The sequence below is a fragment of the Corvus hawaiiensis genome, chromosome 9 (genome assembly GCF_020740725.1).
Source record: "Corvus hawaiiensis isolate bCorHaw1 chromosome 9, bCorHaw1.pri.cur, whole genome shotgun sequence".
NCBI lineage: Eukaryota > Metazoa > Chordata > Aves > Passeriformes > Corvidae > Corvus > Corvus hawaiiensis.
The window spans coordinates 16,397,300-16,413,639 of NC_063221.1; the positions used below are offsets into that span (position 1 = coordinate 16,397,300).

Sequence of the window (16,340 nt, forward strand, 5' to 3'; positions counted from 1 at the left end):
AACATTTTTAGATATATTGTAATCTTTCAAGTGAAATGCAATGAGAAGTGTTTATAGACTTTTGGATATATATATAGCTGTTGATTGTCTGATTACAGTAGTGTACACACCTTTGGAATATGTTTTTTAGAGGCATCCATGTTAATGACCTGTATGCAATTAAAAGTTATTAGAAGACTAAGATACTATTACTTATTTATTCATTAATTGGTGGGAATATGACTTTTAAAGCTAATGCCTTTAATTATGCCAGGGACCTTATTGAGTAGCAATGATGGGGAGGCTTGACAGGTTGCCTAAGTGTGGGAATTGATCCTGAGCAAAACCTTAGATATCTGTGGATTGCAAAATTGGCTGGGTTGGAGCTGAGAGGGCAGACAACTGGGCAATTACTGCAGGAATGGAGAGTAAGTCAAATTACGAGCACGATTCCTTCTTTCCATGCTTGCAGCATTGCTTTTCTCCACTTAAACATGAACATGGCTATAGGAAATCGTCTGACTACGTGTGTGGAACTGAGACTGTAAATCCATGTGGTTAGAGACAGATTTGTGCCTAATAGCTGGCTTATTCTGAAGTGTAAGGAATAGCACTGTAGTTTTGAGACCCATCGGAATTTTACACCATGGTGAAAGTGTTAAAATGGTTTAAGTAAGGAGTGTTCGCTAGATCCTGCTGCATCAGTAAGATGTGTAATTGAACAGCCTTTAGCTGTTTCCAAGCATGGAAGTGGGAGCAACAAATAGAAGCAGCTGCGTGCATCTAGGGCGCCACCTGGTGGGAATGCATGGATTTATTTGGAATTTTTGCATTTTAGTGTACACTGGTGATTTTTTGCCACTTGCTAGTGCCAATAGCTTTGTTCTTGGCAATACTCCTTTTCAGTATTGTCTTGAAAGTATCTGATTTAATGTTTTCTTCTCTAATTATTTCAGCTTTGTTTTTAGCAAAAATGATTGCACTGTAAACTTGTAAATGACTGCATAGTTTATCTGTACTTATTTAAAGATACAGCATCTATTGTATATATTTTTATCATCTACATATTTTTCAGTCTCAAATTGATTGTTTCACCATGATAGAAACCATAACGTTTGGACATGAATGTCTGAATAGAAATGTATGAAAAGAACCGCCTAAAGGTACTTGCAGCTGCCTCTTCTGAGCAATACTGTGGGATTAAAAAACCCCACTGTTTTGCTGGTAGCAAAAATTATGTAAACAATAGTATTTCTAAGGTTAACATACCCTTGTAAAAAGGTTATGCATTTATATTTGAGTATTATCAAGGGTTTATGCTGTCTGTATGAGATTGAATAGCATAGGTTGGATGGCTTAACGCTAACTATTAGAGGTACTTACTGGATTTGTCTGAAGAAATTCTCTCCTGCAGCACTTCTGAATACAGAGGTGGGTAGAGGAGTATTCTTTTGATCAGAAGCCCAAATTACACACAAGTTTATTTCTTTCTGTGCTAAAGTACTTATAGGGAGTTTTTAGTTGAACCAGAACGGCTTCATTATGAAGTGTGGAGTCTACTTAAAGAGGTAATCATGATACTAACCAATGATACTAATCTGTCTTTGGCTTGTCTAGTCTTTAAATGTAGAAACTTGCCAAAGGCAAGTCATGGTGGCTTACTAAATGATTAAGAGGAAGGTGGCTTCTTCCTCAGACCGCTAGTAAATCAAGAACTGCATAGAGGAAGTTGTGCCTGACTTGAATGAAATATGGACTTTTCTTTTGAGGCATGCTAAGAGCAATGGTATTTGAGGAGTTAGGGGAAAGGGTAGTCAGCCTATTGTAACTTACTCCTGATAATTATGTGCTGAAGGTTTTATTCTCTGTTCTTTTTGCCCTTGTGTTTCTAAATGAGAAGGGTAGCTTTTTGCTGAAGGTAAATACCTCCAGAATGCAAATCTTGTCTTTCCCTGTGATACTGTACTTGTCAATGATTACCCAGTTCATCAGTTGGAATGCTTTAAAATTGAACCTGATTAATTGGAGGCTAATCAAGCTAAAATTAGTTCACATCTTATTTTTAAATAGGCTCTTCAGCTATATTATGTGAAGATAGAATTTTAATTGACTAAGCATTCAGATGGAAGCATATGCATTTTGCAAGGTAATTTATAGTGATGTATTTGGTTATTGTTACAGCAACTTCATAATGCGTAGTTTCTTTTCAGGAACTCATGTTAAAATGACTGATAATAATTACGAACATAGTAATTGATGTTGGGAATATATGCTTGTCAATGAGTGTTGCAGCTTTATGGAAGGCTTCACTTTATTTTTTACAATATACTTTCCTAATACTATGTTCTGATTTGCAACCAAAAAGCAGAAAATAAGAATTCTGTATTTAGTGAAGTACTATAGTTAGTGCTTAAATGTGTAAACGAAGTTAGCTGGGCAGCTGCTGAATCAGCTGTTAATTGCTCTTCAGTATAGTGTACTGGAGAACCATTGCGTAATTATATCTGTCACCAGCGTAAATAATATTTGGTATGGTTACGTTCAAGAAAATTTGGGTGGAAATAAATCCAGTTGTGTGAAGCCAAGCAAGGACTTGTTTCTTTCACAATTAAATGGCTGTAGAACTACAGTTTTAGTCCTTTATATTACATGTGTCTCTTCAACATAGGCAAGAAGGTGTTATTGTGGTTAAAATGTTTGGCTGGTGCCTGAAAATCCGTATTTGCATTGTGGCTTTTGTCAGAAATTCTAGGGCTTAGGGCAAATATATAAAAGCAGATTTTTTTTTTCTTGCAGTCAGTTTAAAAGTTGCTTTCAAACATTGTTTTAACTATAAACTTGTGTTACCTTTGTATACTAAATTATTGAAATTGTGCTTTGTTTTACTAAGTAGTAAAACTCTCAGCTTGTAATTTGGGAGTCTTGTTTTCTTCAGTCTGTTCTGATCTTGGCTGGGGTTTTTTGCAGTATATCAAGATTTGATTTAGAGTTTGTTGTGGCTAAATAAATAAGTACTCTTAACATATTCCTTATGCAGGTGATATCTAAAGACAGATTTAAAGACTCGTGCTTGAAATTGGATTAGTAACTTTTCTTACCTTCTCCATTACTAATTATTTGATAAACATCAATTAGATTTTTATAGAATATACTTACATTATTGCAAAATCAGCATGTATTCAGCTCTTCAAATCTGCTGTTTTCTCTCCATGTCCTGGAAAATACTAGTGAACTTCTTCCATTGCCAGAGAGAGAACACTGCATTTGTTCACATTCTGTATGTACCACAAACAGAATCTGGAACAAGAAATGTAGAGTCCATCTAAGTTGCTGTGTGTATCATGGGATAAACTTGTACAAACAGCTGGGGAATAAAAAAGAGTTGTTCCCTCTTTTCTGCCTCCGCATGGTGTTATATGTGGTACTTGTGTTGCTACATGATGTGAAGCAACTGTAGAAATTAATCAGCATTGACCACCATCCTCTTCCTTATGCTCAAATCAGGTCTGCCTCCACTACTTGTTGAGGCAAAACCAATGTGTGGGTTGAAAATTAATATGAATTAGATTAGTATTGTATAAGGGAAAATTAATATTAATGTACAAGGATCATACTATTTCTGTGTGTGTTCAGGTGCACGGTTAAGTAGGCCTCATGCTTAAGTGGATGGTGTCAATGACACTAAAAACTTCCTGCCTGAGCTGTCTTTGCCTTTTAATGCTTTGTGCATATCCCCTCCATTACAGCTTCCTGCAGGCACATATATACAAGAAATACAGTAAACTGTAACACTAAGTGTAGTGTAGATTTTGAATTTGGATTGTACTGTAAGTCATGACAAAAGGTTTAGTTGGCATGCAGAAGTATAAAAGCAAATGAAAGACTTATTTCCTTGACCATGTAGTTACATTTAAATCCTTGTTTTGGCCTGTTTGCCTCTTATTTGTACATTAAAAGTCAGGGCATGTCACACCCTAACAGAAGCATGTGGAACTGAAGACTTCTGTTCATTTTTTTTACTGCTTTTTAGATGCAGAAAACTAAACTGTTTGATGCAAACATAAAGTAAGACACAGATGTATCTTTAGTATAATGAATAATCTTTTTAAAGTTGAATTGTTAATTAAAACTTAATCTATCCATCCAGGCATAGTATTTTTATTTCACAATGTGGTTAATGACACCAAAAATATATTAAATTATTTTCCTCTAAACTTAATTTTCAGAGTAGCTATGTAAACACAGTAACTAAACAACTATGCTTTGAGGATTTCAACACACACTGTTTTCTTCAATCAGAAATTTAAATACTGATTTAGGTTGGTATTGCCTATCAAGCAAGTTTGACAATCTGCCAAACTGACAAGTAATTTTAAAGTGACACAGGGAAGAAATAAAATGTATTTTTTAACTGTTGATTGGGGAAAAGGTTGAGTGAGTCTTTTGAATACAAATGCTTCAGTTGGATGTATCTGAATTTCAGAAGGAATATGTATAGTATGAGCAAATGAGAGCCAAGAGCTGGAGTGAAGAAAGGGGCAAACCAAAGTCATTGTGCATTGAAGCGCATATAGTTTTATTTTAAATCCAAGATTATGGAAGGAATCTGTTGAATTGGAGTTTAACTGAGTAGGGATTGAGTGATACTTTTATTAACCTTGTAATTAACTAGTCTTCCCTAAGCACCTTTTTCTGCATATCACAAAATAATCACAGATCGTTTGAGAATCTTTCAATTTGGTTGACAATGACAGAAAAGTGTGAGTTGTTGCTTGTCAATACTAATAGGGGTCTCAGTTTCGTCAGACACATTTGGCTGTGTGGAGGTGCAGTTGTTTGAGAGGCAGAGCAGTGGGGATATGTTTGGTAGCAGTCTGCACTGACATTAATAGACTTGTATAAGGTAAGCGCTTACGCTGGTATTTCTGATCTGAAGCATTTGAATGTACTTTTTCCACCAAATCTGGTATATAAAACCCCTTTCAAACAATCTGTGGTTCATACTAAACATATTTCTGCAAACTTTGTAGCATAAATGCAGTTCACGATACAGTGAAGACTTTGTGCTACAGCTGGAAAAAGAGCTGGTCCAAGCCAGGCTGAGTGAAGCAGAATCTCATTGTGCCCTGAAGGAGATGCAAGATAAAGTTCTAGAGATGGAAAAGGTAAATCAAACCAGGACCCTTTATATAGAACAGCACTCAAAACAGACTAGAGGTCCCTGTAATTCTTTGCAGAACTGTGCTCTAGAACCTCTCTTCTATGCTTCTGTGATTGCAAGACGCTTTTCAAATCTCAAAGTACAATAAAACTAAGGTCTGTTTGCACTGGGAAAGGTTTGTGAATAACAGATCACTTTTCTTCTATTCCTGAAGCCTGCTGTACTGGAAAACTTGGATTCTGGTGAAGTCTTGATAGGAAACATCAATTTCGAAATTCTAAGCCCGCAGGAGCAGTGGGCTTAGAGTGAGCATTGAGATTATGTGAAACTAGTTTGGGAGGGGAAGAGGAAAGGGTTCAATATTACCATTCCTAGGTACTGAGTATCTTCCACTCCCATTCCATTATGGGCAGGGAAAGAATCACTTCACCGCTCAGTATCAGAATCTCTACTGCTTTTTGGATGCCATGCTGGCTTGTAACTTACTGATGCCAGAGTTCAAGATGTACTCAAACTAACTGGCAAACATTTACCTTCCTTTGCAGCAAAATTTAACTGCAAGATAAAATAGCAAAAGAAGAAAAACCGCAATAATTGACCTGATATAAAGCATTCTAAGGAATTAGTTTCCTTAGGAAACTTTTACGAGCTATATACCCAGGCTTTGGCTAGGGTATATTACTAGCTAATTAGATTAACCTGCTGGAACCAAGATTTATTTTTCAATTATCTGAGGGGCTTGATGAGTGTCTGATGGGCTTAATAGTGTGGTAGTTTTTACTGTATTGACCATTGGTAAGAATTTAGGATACAAGGTACTTTTCAAAATTCAGGAGACTACTTAATCTTCATCAGCATGGAGACAGCATACAATGAAAACTTATCTGTGAAGAAAAATTGGAGTAGTGGGGTCAGTTCCAGTGTACCAGGCGAACTCAGACGTACAGCAGTATTTCAGTCTGTCATGATGAACTTACGCACGTGAGAAAGGGGCTGAAGTGAACTCCCTTAAATTCCTACAATACAGCTCTTTACTGCTGTTAGTGATGAGTCGTGAGTCTGGGGAACTTCTGCTGAATAACCCGAGACTTGCATGGCCGTACTGACAGTGCCATAAACATTCAGAAACATACCCTCTCGTTTCCTGTATTTGCCAATACTCAGATCCTATGATTTTGAAACATGGAATGCTAATAAATGGCTGTTGTGCTGTGTTCTGTTAATGTTAATCATGTGCTTTACTCAATTCTCAAGAAAACCTGACAACTGTCACAGTATTACAGATCTGCAAAAACATTTGATTTTACTGAAAACAACTACTGGGAAATAAAGTAGAAAGTGATGAAGGACAGTTCAACTTTGAATATTTGGTGACCAATGATTTGCTGTAGGGATACTGTATTCAGACAGCCTGTCCATTTTCTTTGCCTCGTTTTTCTCCCAGATTTCCCTTATTAGGATTTCATCTCTGTTTTGCTTTTCTTGGTGTTTTCATGTTTTCTGTTTAGCCTTCTCTCGCCTTTCTACTTTTTTCCTCATGTGTCTTGCACTTTCATCTCTAAGACTTTTTCTTGACTGGTTGTTGTTTGTAAATATTAACACATGGTTCCTTTGTCAGCATATCTGTTCTCCTTTTCAAAGGCTGATGACCTACTTCCTAAAAACTAAATTTCCATTTATTATTTTTCCTGTAAACCTAAATAAAAGTTATAGCTTTAAGGTGTAATTTCAGTTCCTTGTTTGTTTTACTTTTTATCCACTAGATCAAAACCTTTCAGATTCCTCTCCGTATTTTTCATGATGTGTTCAAATATTGTAAATATGATGTTTTGTTAGGGATACCATTCAGGGAAATCTTGAAGTCAGAATACCTAGAACTACTACCTTATAATTTTCTTTTGTAGTTGGCAGTTAGAAGTTATTTATACACACTCACTATATCCAGAAGCTTAGCTTTTTTGATGGTTTTTATTTTGTAGAGGATGTGCACCTTAAGTTTTCTTAGTTATTGTTCCATGTCTATGTTCCTGGAGTGGGTTTCACTAAGCACAATTTTATTCAAATACATATTTAAGAGGATGATCCTTGTTGCAGAGGAACAGCTCCCTCCCTGATGAGGAAAATGTTGCCAGACTACAAGAAGAACTGATTGCAGTAAAATTAAGAGAAGCAGAATCTTTGATGGGTCTCAAAGAACTAAGGCAGCAAGTCAAAGATTTGGAAGAACACTGGCAGGTATGGGTAGCAATATACTTTTATGAATTTTTATTTTCAATGATAAAGCAAAAGACTAAAATTTTGAGATAATGAGTTCAAGTAGAACCTAATGATTGTCGATCAAACTGCTGAGGTGAGAAAATCCTTAGATTCAGCTGTCACAAGAAACTTAACCTAAAAAGTATGTTAGAAGTTGGTGCCTAGTTGTTACAGATGGCAGAGGGCCTGTGCTACCAGGTAACTGTAATGGTTGGAGGGAAGTACCTTATCAGTACTCCTACTTTGCTAAATGTTAAAAAGGGCTAGAAAGAGACAAAAGTCTTAGGATATACTTGAAATTCACTGACTTACTGTAGTTGGGAATTAATGTGTTCAGTTTTTTGTCTATTCTTAAAACCAGTAAGTTTCCATGGGTTTCTAGCTTTTAGGATCAACAGGAGAACTCTAGCTATTTGTCCCCATATAACTCTGAGACCTTAAGTGAAGTAAGGAAACACCAGGAAGGATCAGGCACTATCAGCAAAAGCATGCTGTTTTTCTAGCGTCATCTAGCTCGTACCACTGGAAGATGGAAAGATCCTCCGAGAAAAAATGCAGTGAATGAGCTACAGGATGAGCTGATGACAGTGCGGCTGAGAGAAGCAGAAACTCAGGCTGAACTGAAAGAGACCAAACAAAGAATGATGGAGATGGAAACACAGGTATGTTACTGAATGCTAGTACATGTGAATTGAGCTGGTTGCTGGAAGTTTGGTGTTATCAGGTAGATGCCTGATGAGGATCTTCACCGTCTACAGGCAGGACTTTAGTTCCAAAATGTGGGGTCTTTTTACTTCTGTTAGACGAGGATGGGAGACTCTAGTGCACACAGTACAACTTTATTGTCTCCTCTTTAATATTTTCCAGGATTATGCTTTCTGAATTTCTCATTTGGATTAGCTGGTAGATTCTGAATGTGTGTGCATCTTAATTAATTAAATTTTAACAGGTGTAATAACAACAAAAGTATGTTTAAGGTGTTTTAAATTTCACAAATCTAATTGGCAATTCTGATAATAGTAATGTTTAGATGGCAGTGTGTGCTTTCTTTAGGTGACATTGCTGATACTAGATTTTCTGCTGAGGTCATGAATCTGGTTACTAAGCTGTGGACTCAGCAAAGCAGCTGTGTATTGGTCAGGGTTTTTTAGCACGAGGTTTACCTTTTATGTGCCAGACTAGAAAACCCTTGGTTACCCCTGCTGAGGTTTGTGCAGAAAAGACAATCGTACCTTGATTGCCAAGATTCTTTTTGTAAAACTATTAAGTTGCTAAGCACCTGAAAGTGCACTAAAGTGGTGAGTTCATATTATATGAGTAAACTCAAGTTAGTAAGCACAATGTGCTGATGATTGAGAAGGATTTTTAATAGACTTCTAAGAAATCTTCCCATGAAATACCTGCTAAATGTAACTTTTTTGAAAGAGATCTATGCATCCAAAAAACTAAACAAACAACAGCTTTACTTGACAAGGTTCAGCAATTCCAGAAACCAGGAAAGCATGTAAGGACGTGCTATTGAAGAGAGATTAACCAGCTGCAAGGCATATGAAGGCTTCTTTCTGACAGAGGGATCACTTTATACCAACTGCTTAAGTTTCTTCTTGCCTTACCTTGTAGTATTTTCACTGAAGTGTCAACATTGTTTTGGTCAGTAGGGGGCATAGAGAGTCTGCTGTCTGGCTTACATTTACTTAGGTACTTCTCACTTCAGTGTTACACATCGAGTCTTTGTATGTGCTTATGCTGTTTAGCTGTCATCTGAGAGAAATGCCATTCTCATGGTATGGTGTGCACAGCTTCAGGTACAAGTGCTATGACTTGTACTTGTGCACTGATCTCAACTAAGGTGCCATGTTGCTTTCAGGAATTCACTGGACAGAAAAGCATGGACAGTATTTCTGACATACCTGATCTTTCCTGGATGCATAGTGTAGCTGAGATACAAGTTCAAAAAATCTGCCTTACCTAGGCAACAAATTGGGAAAAACAGATCTATTGGAGCTTTGCAATAATGTTCTTACAATGAGTCATCTGTTGTTTAAGAACAATTTGAATATCCTGGTCATAAACAAAATGTCATGCAAACTCTTCTGATTACACTTGGAAAACTCTGAATGCTTTTTCGTCAAAAGTTTTTTATGGTAAATGATCTCTAAGTCTGTTTTGTCAGACTTCAGGGAGTTAGATTAATAACCTTCCCTTAACATGTATTTTGTTTCCCTTTTTTGTCATGAATTTCAGAATCAGATCAATAGTAATCATTTACGAAGGGCAGAGCAAGAGGTTGCCAGCCTACAGGAGAAGGTGCAGTATCTTTCTGCACAGAACAAAGGACTTCTGGCTCAGTTGAATGAAGCAAAACGTAGACAAGCAGAGATTGAATGCAAGGTAAACAATATCCTGAGAAGTGCTAATATATATTTACATTTTAGTCTTGTCTGCCATTGTTGGATAAAATTGTGTCTTAACTGAGAAGCATAAATCATAAAAACGAAATTCTTTTTACCGATTTTGACAATATCATCTTGAATTTACCATCTCACAAAAACCACTTGAGGTTTTGACAGAGCTGATTCTTTCTGGTCCCACAAAGATAAAGTTTTACTTTAAAGCATGGTTCTGCTCAGAAAAGTGTCTGTGTATAATATAAAAAGACACACCTCAACAACAGACTCTTTCAGGCTTTCAATTTTTTTGCTGTCTTGCCAGTTTCATTTGTTTCTAGTGGGACCCAAATCCACAGTGCAGCAGAGGTGACTTCTGCTGACTCATTAAACTCCATCACAAGCTTTTAGGAAAAAAGACACTGAATCTTAACTAGAAGAAATGGCTTTTACTGACTTTCTTGTTTGCCATGATCTCTGGTTTCCTAAGTACTATTTTTTTAATGCTGAGATTATTTTTACTGATTTTTTTTTTTTAAATAATCACAATCTTAGTGATGTCTTTTTCATATAACCCATAACTTACTTTGATTGCTTTTTGATACTGAAAGGGCTCATTAATCCTTAAAAGACTGAGGAGTGAGAGTGTGTAGTCAGTATTCTCTTTTATGTTGACTATAAAGAGAGCAATATACTCTAACCTGATTAATGAGTTAGCACACAACTGTTCTCAGTGGGATAATACACTTGTAGAACAATGTTCTAACATGGGCTAGAGAAAAGTGTGACAGTAATAGAGCACCAGTCATACTCTTTAGAGATTCTCTGAAAGTAGCTATGGTCAATAGCTGGTGAAGTATCTTTACTGACATACACTAACATTAGGTCCTGAAACTTGTTTTGCAGCCAATAGAAAAGAGATTACAATTTACACTGTAAGATGTTTTACAAGTAATATTTCAGTATATTTCAGAAACAACAACAATTATTCCTGATTCTATTAGTAACTGATTTTGGTTTTTTTCTTCCTGTTTTTTCAAGTTGTTTAAAATCATGCTCTAATTTTATTTTTGTTTTGGCTAGGTAGCAATATTCTACTGCCTCAAAAAAAACCACTTGGATTTTCTACTCCCCAGTTGTTTTATGCATAACAAACTCGTACGTTATTTCAGGAGCTTGTATATTTCTTTTAAAAGATGGCTTGAAATGCTTAAGCAGAAGTTAAAATTTTTGTAGCCAGTTGCATCTCATACCACCTGTATGGCAACTGTTTTTGTCACTGGTGTGTATTGTTATGTTTTTCCCTTTTTATCTGACTGCTGCTTCTACAGCAAGGACTCAATTTCCAATTGTTTCTTGAAACTCACCACTGATCTTTCTAATCAGTTGTGCTAAAGAATTTACAACATAAGATTTGTGCCTCCACCCAGTCTTGTTTTTCCTACCGTATCAATTTCTGTGGTAATTATTGAGAACATGCTCTGTTTGAGATAAAGCATCAGTGCCATCTAGAGCAACACTATTGATTCGTCTCTGATACCAAAGTCAAACCAAGCCAGTCTTTCCTTCAGCTTTCAGTTAAATACATGCAATCCTGTGGACTTGTCGGTTTGCCTTCATTTGAACAACCATGCAACAGAATTTAGCAAGAACGGCTAAACTTTGGCTAGCACGATAGATTTTTCTGAAATGGTCTCCACTGATTACAAATGCAGTTAATTGGATCCTGTGGATGATACACCTCTGTTATGGGAATATTTTTTTTAAAATAACCCAAACAAATAGCATGTTTTGAAGTAGCTTCTATAGATAAGCTTTGCTATATTTGATTTGATCTCAACCATACTGTCTAATGAAGGGTGGTTGAGTACTGTTAGTTTGAAGCACAGATTAAAATAACGGAAGTACTGGAACTGATTTGCAGTAAATGCAGTTTAGTTACACCAGTCTGCTATAAAAGTAGGTATACCTGAGCCTAATCTGTCTTTTCCGCAGGGCTGTTTGCTCTTCACCTGATAGTATTGCTCACTAATTATCTAACACTCCTTTCACTCTGTGGTTGTACCAGGTTACTGATAATGTAATACTGTTTACTGCTCTGAAGTCTTGAGGACTTGCCTCATAAAACAGGACATTTCTTTCTCTCTTGTTCAAACTCAAATTACCTATCATTTATAGACAGACCTGTAGGTTAAACTTACAGTGGGAGGCCGATTGTAGGTTATGTGCATTAGTATTTTATTCTAAACTGTCTTTGTTATATACTGTGACTAAGATAGCTGGACTAAATGAGGTTGAGAACGCATTTCCTTTTGTTTCATTTTTTTTTATATTTTAGGACAAAGGAAATGATGAAATAACTAACTCTTGTGTAGCTTTGCTGTTTCTATAAAGTCCAAAATTAAAGCATGAGCTGTTTTTTTAATTATGTTTATTCTTTTTCTTAATTTACAGTATAATATTTCTGGAAAACAAGACAGTTGTTTTCTGGACCTGGAAATTGATAACAGCAAGTTTTCAAAACTGCACAGATTTTTTTTTTTTTTCGATTATTATACTTTAGAGTTTATATTAGATTATTACATACTCCTATGGGTTAAAATTAAATTTGAGTTCTTAGAATAGTGGTCCTTTCACAGCAGTGTATTAAGTTTTCTCTACTTAGGATTTCGGGTAAAAGCAGTGCCCAGTTTTTAATCAGCTAAAACTGGTACTAGCTAGCTCCCATTTCTGACTTCTTTCAGAGTAAAGAAGAAGTGATGGCAGTACGGCTCCGTGAGGCAGACCGCATTGCAGCTGTGGCAGAACTCCAGCAGCATATTGCTGAATTAGAAATCCAGGTAACAAGCGATGGCATTAATTGTGAAACTTGATACTGATTAGATTTCGTACTTAGCGAAGTTTTTTCTTCCTCTGTGTTTCTTTATTAGCATACTATAAATACAGGGCCAAGTGGGATAATGCTATATTGCTGAATTCCTATACAAGCAAAGCCTTAAATCTACCTTGTGTGCATACTTGTGAGCTGTTAATAATTCCTTCTGTACAAATACCACGTTAAAGGCAAAATACTCTTTTTAAACTCTGACTTCTGTTTTGGTTTTTTTTTCTTGTAATTGGTACTTCTTACCAATTAATAGACAAGATTGAAAACATCCTCTGCCCATAAAAAGATGCATACATTTTGATTCCAGCAACTATCTTTTTTCCTGTGACTACTCTTCTGCTATGATCAGTATTGAAGGATTTATTGTAAAACTCTTACTCCCTTTATGTAAATCTTAAAACCAGAAGTATTTACTGCTACCATGTCATCATAGGATCTCAAGATGCATCCTTTGGCCTCTGTGTTGTTCCTTACTCTTTCAGTTCCTTTTGGAGCTTTCACCATCCCATGAACTTGCTTTTCCCTTGATGAGAAAACCAGAAATAACTGTTCTTTATATTTTCTTGGCTTTGGGAAATGATGATGTCTTACTGTAGTCTGACCTTTCTGTACTCATATACTGTTGTCCTGTCTGAATTCTGCTGCAGAGTTTTTCTTGGTTATTTTTACTAAGTTACAAGCTAATTACTCTCTGGTTTACTTTTTTTAAAACCTGGTGTTGCTATTGTGTTTCTTCCCTCTGAAATCTTTCCTTTGAGGTGTTTTTACTGTATTGTGTCAAAGCCACCTTTTCCCTGATTTCTCAACTGGTTGTATCTTTTTCATCTCTTCATATATGGAATGTGCAAATACATTTCATTGAGCTTGCATAAAGAATTTTTGTTATATTACCTCTAGTTCAGCAGGCACTATATCCATTAAAAGTTAGAGCAGCCATTTCTCTAAATGGTATAATGCTTAGATAATGCTGTGATCAGTACATTAGAAATACCTAGATAAGTACAGTAAGCATTGCATATGAATCATTTATCATCTAGTAAGATAACAAGAGAGTAGCTGAGTTAAGGTCAATCTTCTACTCAAATTAACATTTTAAAAAAAAGAAACGGGAAAGTTTAAAGGTTACTTTAAATAATGTGATTTTGTAGGTGAGAAGTGAGTACTACTCATTTTGCATTATTTTTACTTCAGCACAGACTTCAAATGCCATCCTACTTCTATTATTTGATTGATACACATCTCTCAAAAAGTGGTCGGGATCTTATGAAATGGTGAATCCCCTAATGCCCAGTTGGGAGTTTTTGGATAGCTCTCACACAATTCATATTGTGTTCACTTTTTAGTGTAAATACATCTGACTTAGTTTTCTGTTGTTTGACTCATCAAATCATCCATGCTCCATCATTTTATTGCTCTCCCCTATTCCCTTTTTGTATTTCTGCTTAAGTTAGGGATCCCAGAATTACATGCAGATTTTTATAATACCTTGTTGTGAGACATAAAAGAAGTGCAGAAAAGTAATCTATATTCATGATTCTGGCTAATACATCCAAAGATCATACAGTCCCTGTTTTGTTGTAATATTGCACTCTCTCATTTATAAATTTAAATAAATAAATTTAAATAAAGTAAATATAAATAAACTCTCTCATTTATAAACAGTTGTTTATCCACATCATCTCTCCTTCCTTTTCACAAGTACTACTTTGCACAGTGCAAGTTTTAGTTATGCTTTTATTATTCTAGGCTTTTTGTTTCCTTCCAAAGTGCATTTCCAGTTCCAATCTTTATGGTGTTCTCAGATTATCACCTGCTAATGATTTCTTGAGTTTGATCTTAGTAAATTTCTTGATTTTCTTCACAGAAGTGAGAGTGGCTGTGCTTTCTTTGTATACAGTGTGGAAAATGAAGTCATTTTGTGGCTGAAGTTCACATTCATTTAATGAGTTTGCACTGTTAGGTTTTTGGTGAACATCTGATCTCTAATTTACACTAGCATGAAAGATAACTTCTTCAATTGTGAAATACAGATTTTGAGTGTAAACTTTATAATATTTAAAACAAATTATTTAGCATAAATAAGTTCTGCTAATGTTAATTTATTTTTGATATACTGTAGATGTGACTTGAAATGCTTTTATTGAACTATGATAGGTTGGTTTTTTTTTTTAAGACTCTAAGCAGATATTTTTGATCAGTGTGTTTTGCCTGCAAATACGAAACTTAGGATCAAAACTTCCTTTTTGGGTACTCATGCTCAAAAGCCTTGAAACACCTCCACCAGGAAAATGTAATAATGGAGTTGGAAATCCTGAATTCCCAAAGCTTATAAACTATAAAACATGCAGTTGATAACAGGGCTTAAACAAAAGCCACTTTTTAAGGAAATTGAAACTCTACGTAACTTCTTCCTCAATGGAGAAAGAGCTGCCTCCCATTCTCTTCTGTTCAGCTTGTTGCTGTAATTGCTGTCACCTGATGTGGGGAGCAGAGGCCCTTTTAATCAGGACTTGCCTTAATGACTTGAAATGCAATATTTAATACCAGAAATACATTTAGCCAGTCTTGGAGCATAGGTATCACAATTAAAGTACAGATGCACAGAGCATCACAAATAGATCTTGCCTGTCATGCTGTTTCAAAGCCGATAAAAATGAAGGGAAGAAGTTAGCCTACCACATAACCTTCCCTTTTTTTTGAGGGGGTGGTGCTTTTCTGAGAAGCTTAAGGGATTCATTACCAGGTCCACGGGGACCATAGCAATGCTTAACCTAAATTGTGAGGTTTTCTTTTAAATGTTTGTGTAGGTGTAGGTGCAAGACAGTGATGTTAAATTTGTAATACAGAGTATCACTACTCCTACATACAAACTGATCTGACATGACACACACACATGCTAGATTTAAATCACAGTTTCTGGGTCACTCTTAGTTTTGGTTAGTAATAATGACAGGGATGGAGAGTGAACTACCATTCAATAATAGATGTAATTCTGCAACAAGTTGTCAGTTTATTATGATGTTAAGAAGTTATTTCTTAATATAATCTAAATGTCACCTTGCCCTGTTTGAGCATTCAGTTCATGATGCTGAGCTTTTAAACTCTTGTGTAAGTGTATTGAAATGCAGTGAGTTGTCCAATACGTGATGGATATTCTAGGTCTTTCTTTACCAAAAATAGCATAGAATTGAAATACAACTGAAGTTTAACTTACATTGCACATACCTAAGCCCCAGAAGTGACAAAGAAAAGCCCTGATGTTATAACTCTGTTATGTGGAAACAAAAGTTTACTTTCTCAGCTTTTGTTTACTCTCTGTTGTTATTTTTCTCTCACTTGCCAGTTCAGCTTATGTTTGGGAGGCAAACATAGAATCACAGAATGGCTTGGATTGGAAGGAACCTTGAAGATCATCTTTTTCCAGTCTCCCTGCCATGGGCAGGGACACCTTTCCCTAGACCAGGTTGCCTCACCATCCTCACAGTAAAGAATTTCTTCCTAATATTCAATCTCAATCAACCCACTTTCAGTTTAAAGCCATTACCTCTTGTCCTATGACTATACGCCCTTGTCAAAAGTCCCCTTCCAGCTCTCTTGTAGTCCCTTTAGGAAGGGGCTCTAAGGTCTCCCTGGAGCTTTCTCTTCTCCTGGCTGAGCAGCCCCAACTCTC

At 36.0% G+C, this 16,340-nt stretch overlaps 1 protein-coding gene across 7 annotated transcripts in view; it reads left to right on the plus strand.

Moving 5' to 3' along the window:
- Positions 1 to 16,340, plus strand: part of EVI5 (ecotropic viral integration site 5) — a 75,113-nt gene that overhangs the window by 32,433 nt on the left and 26,340 nt on the right. For 6 of the 7 annotated variants that reach the window (XM_048312725.1, XM_048312722.1, XM_048312727.1 and 3 more), the window contains 5 exons: positions 5,010 to 5,144; positions 7,235 to 7,375; positions 7,900 to 8,058; positions 9,641 to 9,787; positions 12,528 to 12,623. In XM_048312725.1, coding sequence (XP_048168682.1) covers positions 5,010 to 5,144; positions 7,235 to 7,375; positions 7,900 to 8,058; positions 9,641 to 9,787; positions 12,528 to 12,623 — 678 coding nt within the window. The remainder of the gene's footprint in view (positions 1 to 5,009; positions 5,145 to 7,234; positions 7,376 to 7,899; positions 8,059 to 9,640; positions 9,788 to 12,527; positions 12,624 to 16,340) is intronic. The other variant, XM_048312726.1, reaches the window with a different exon arrangement.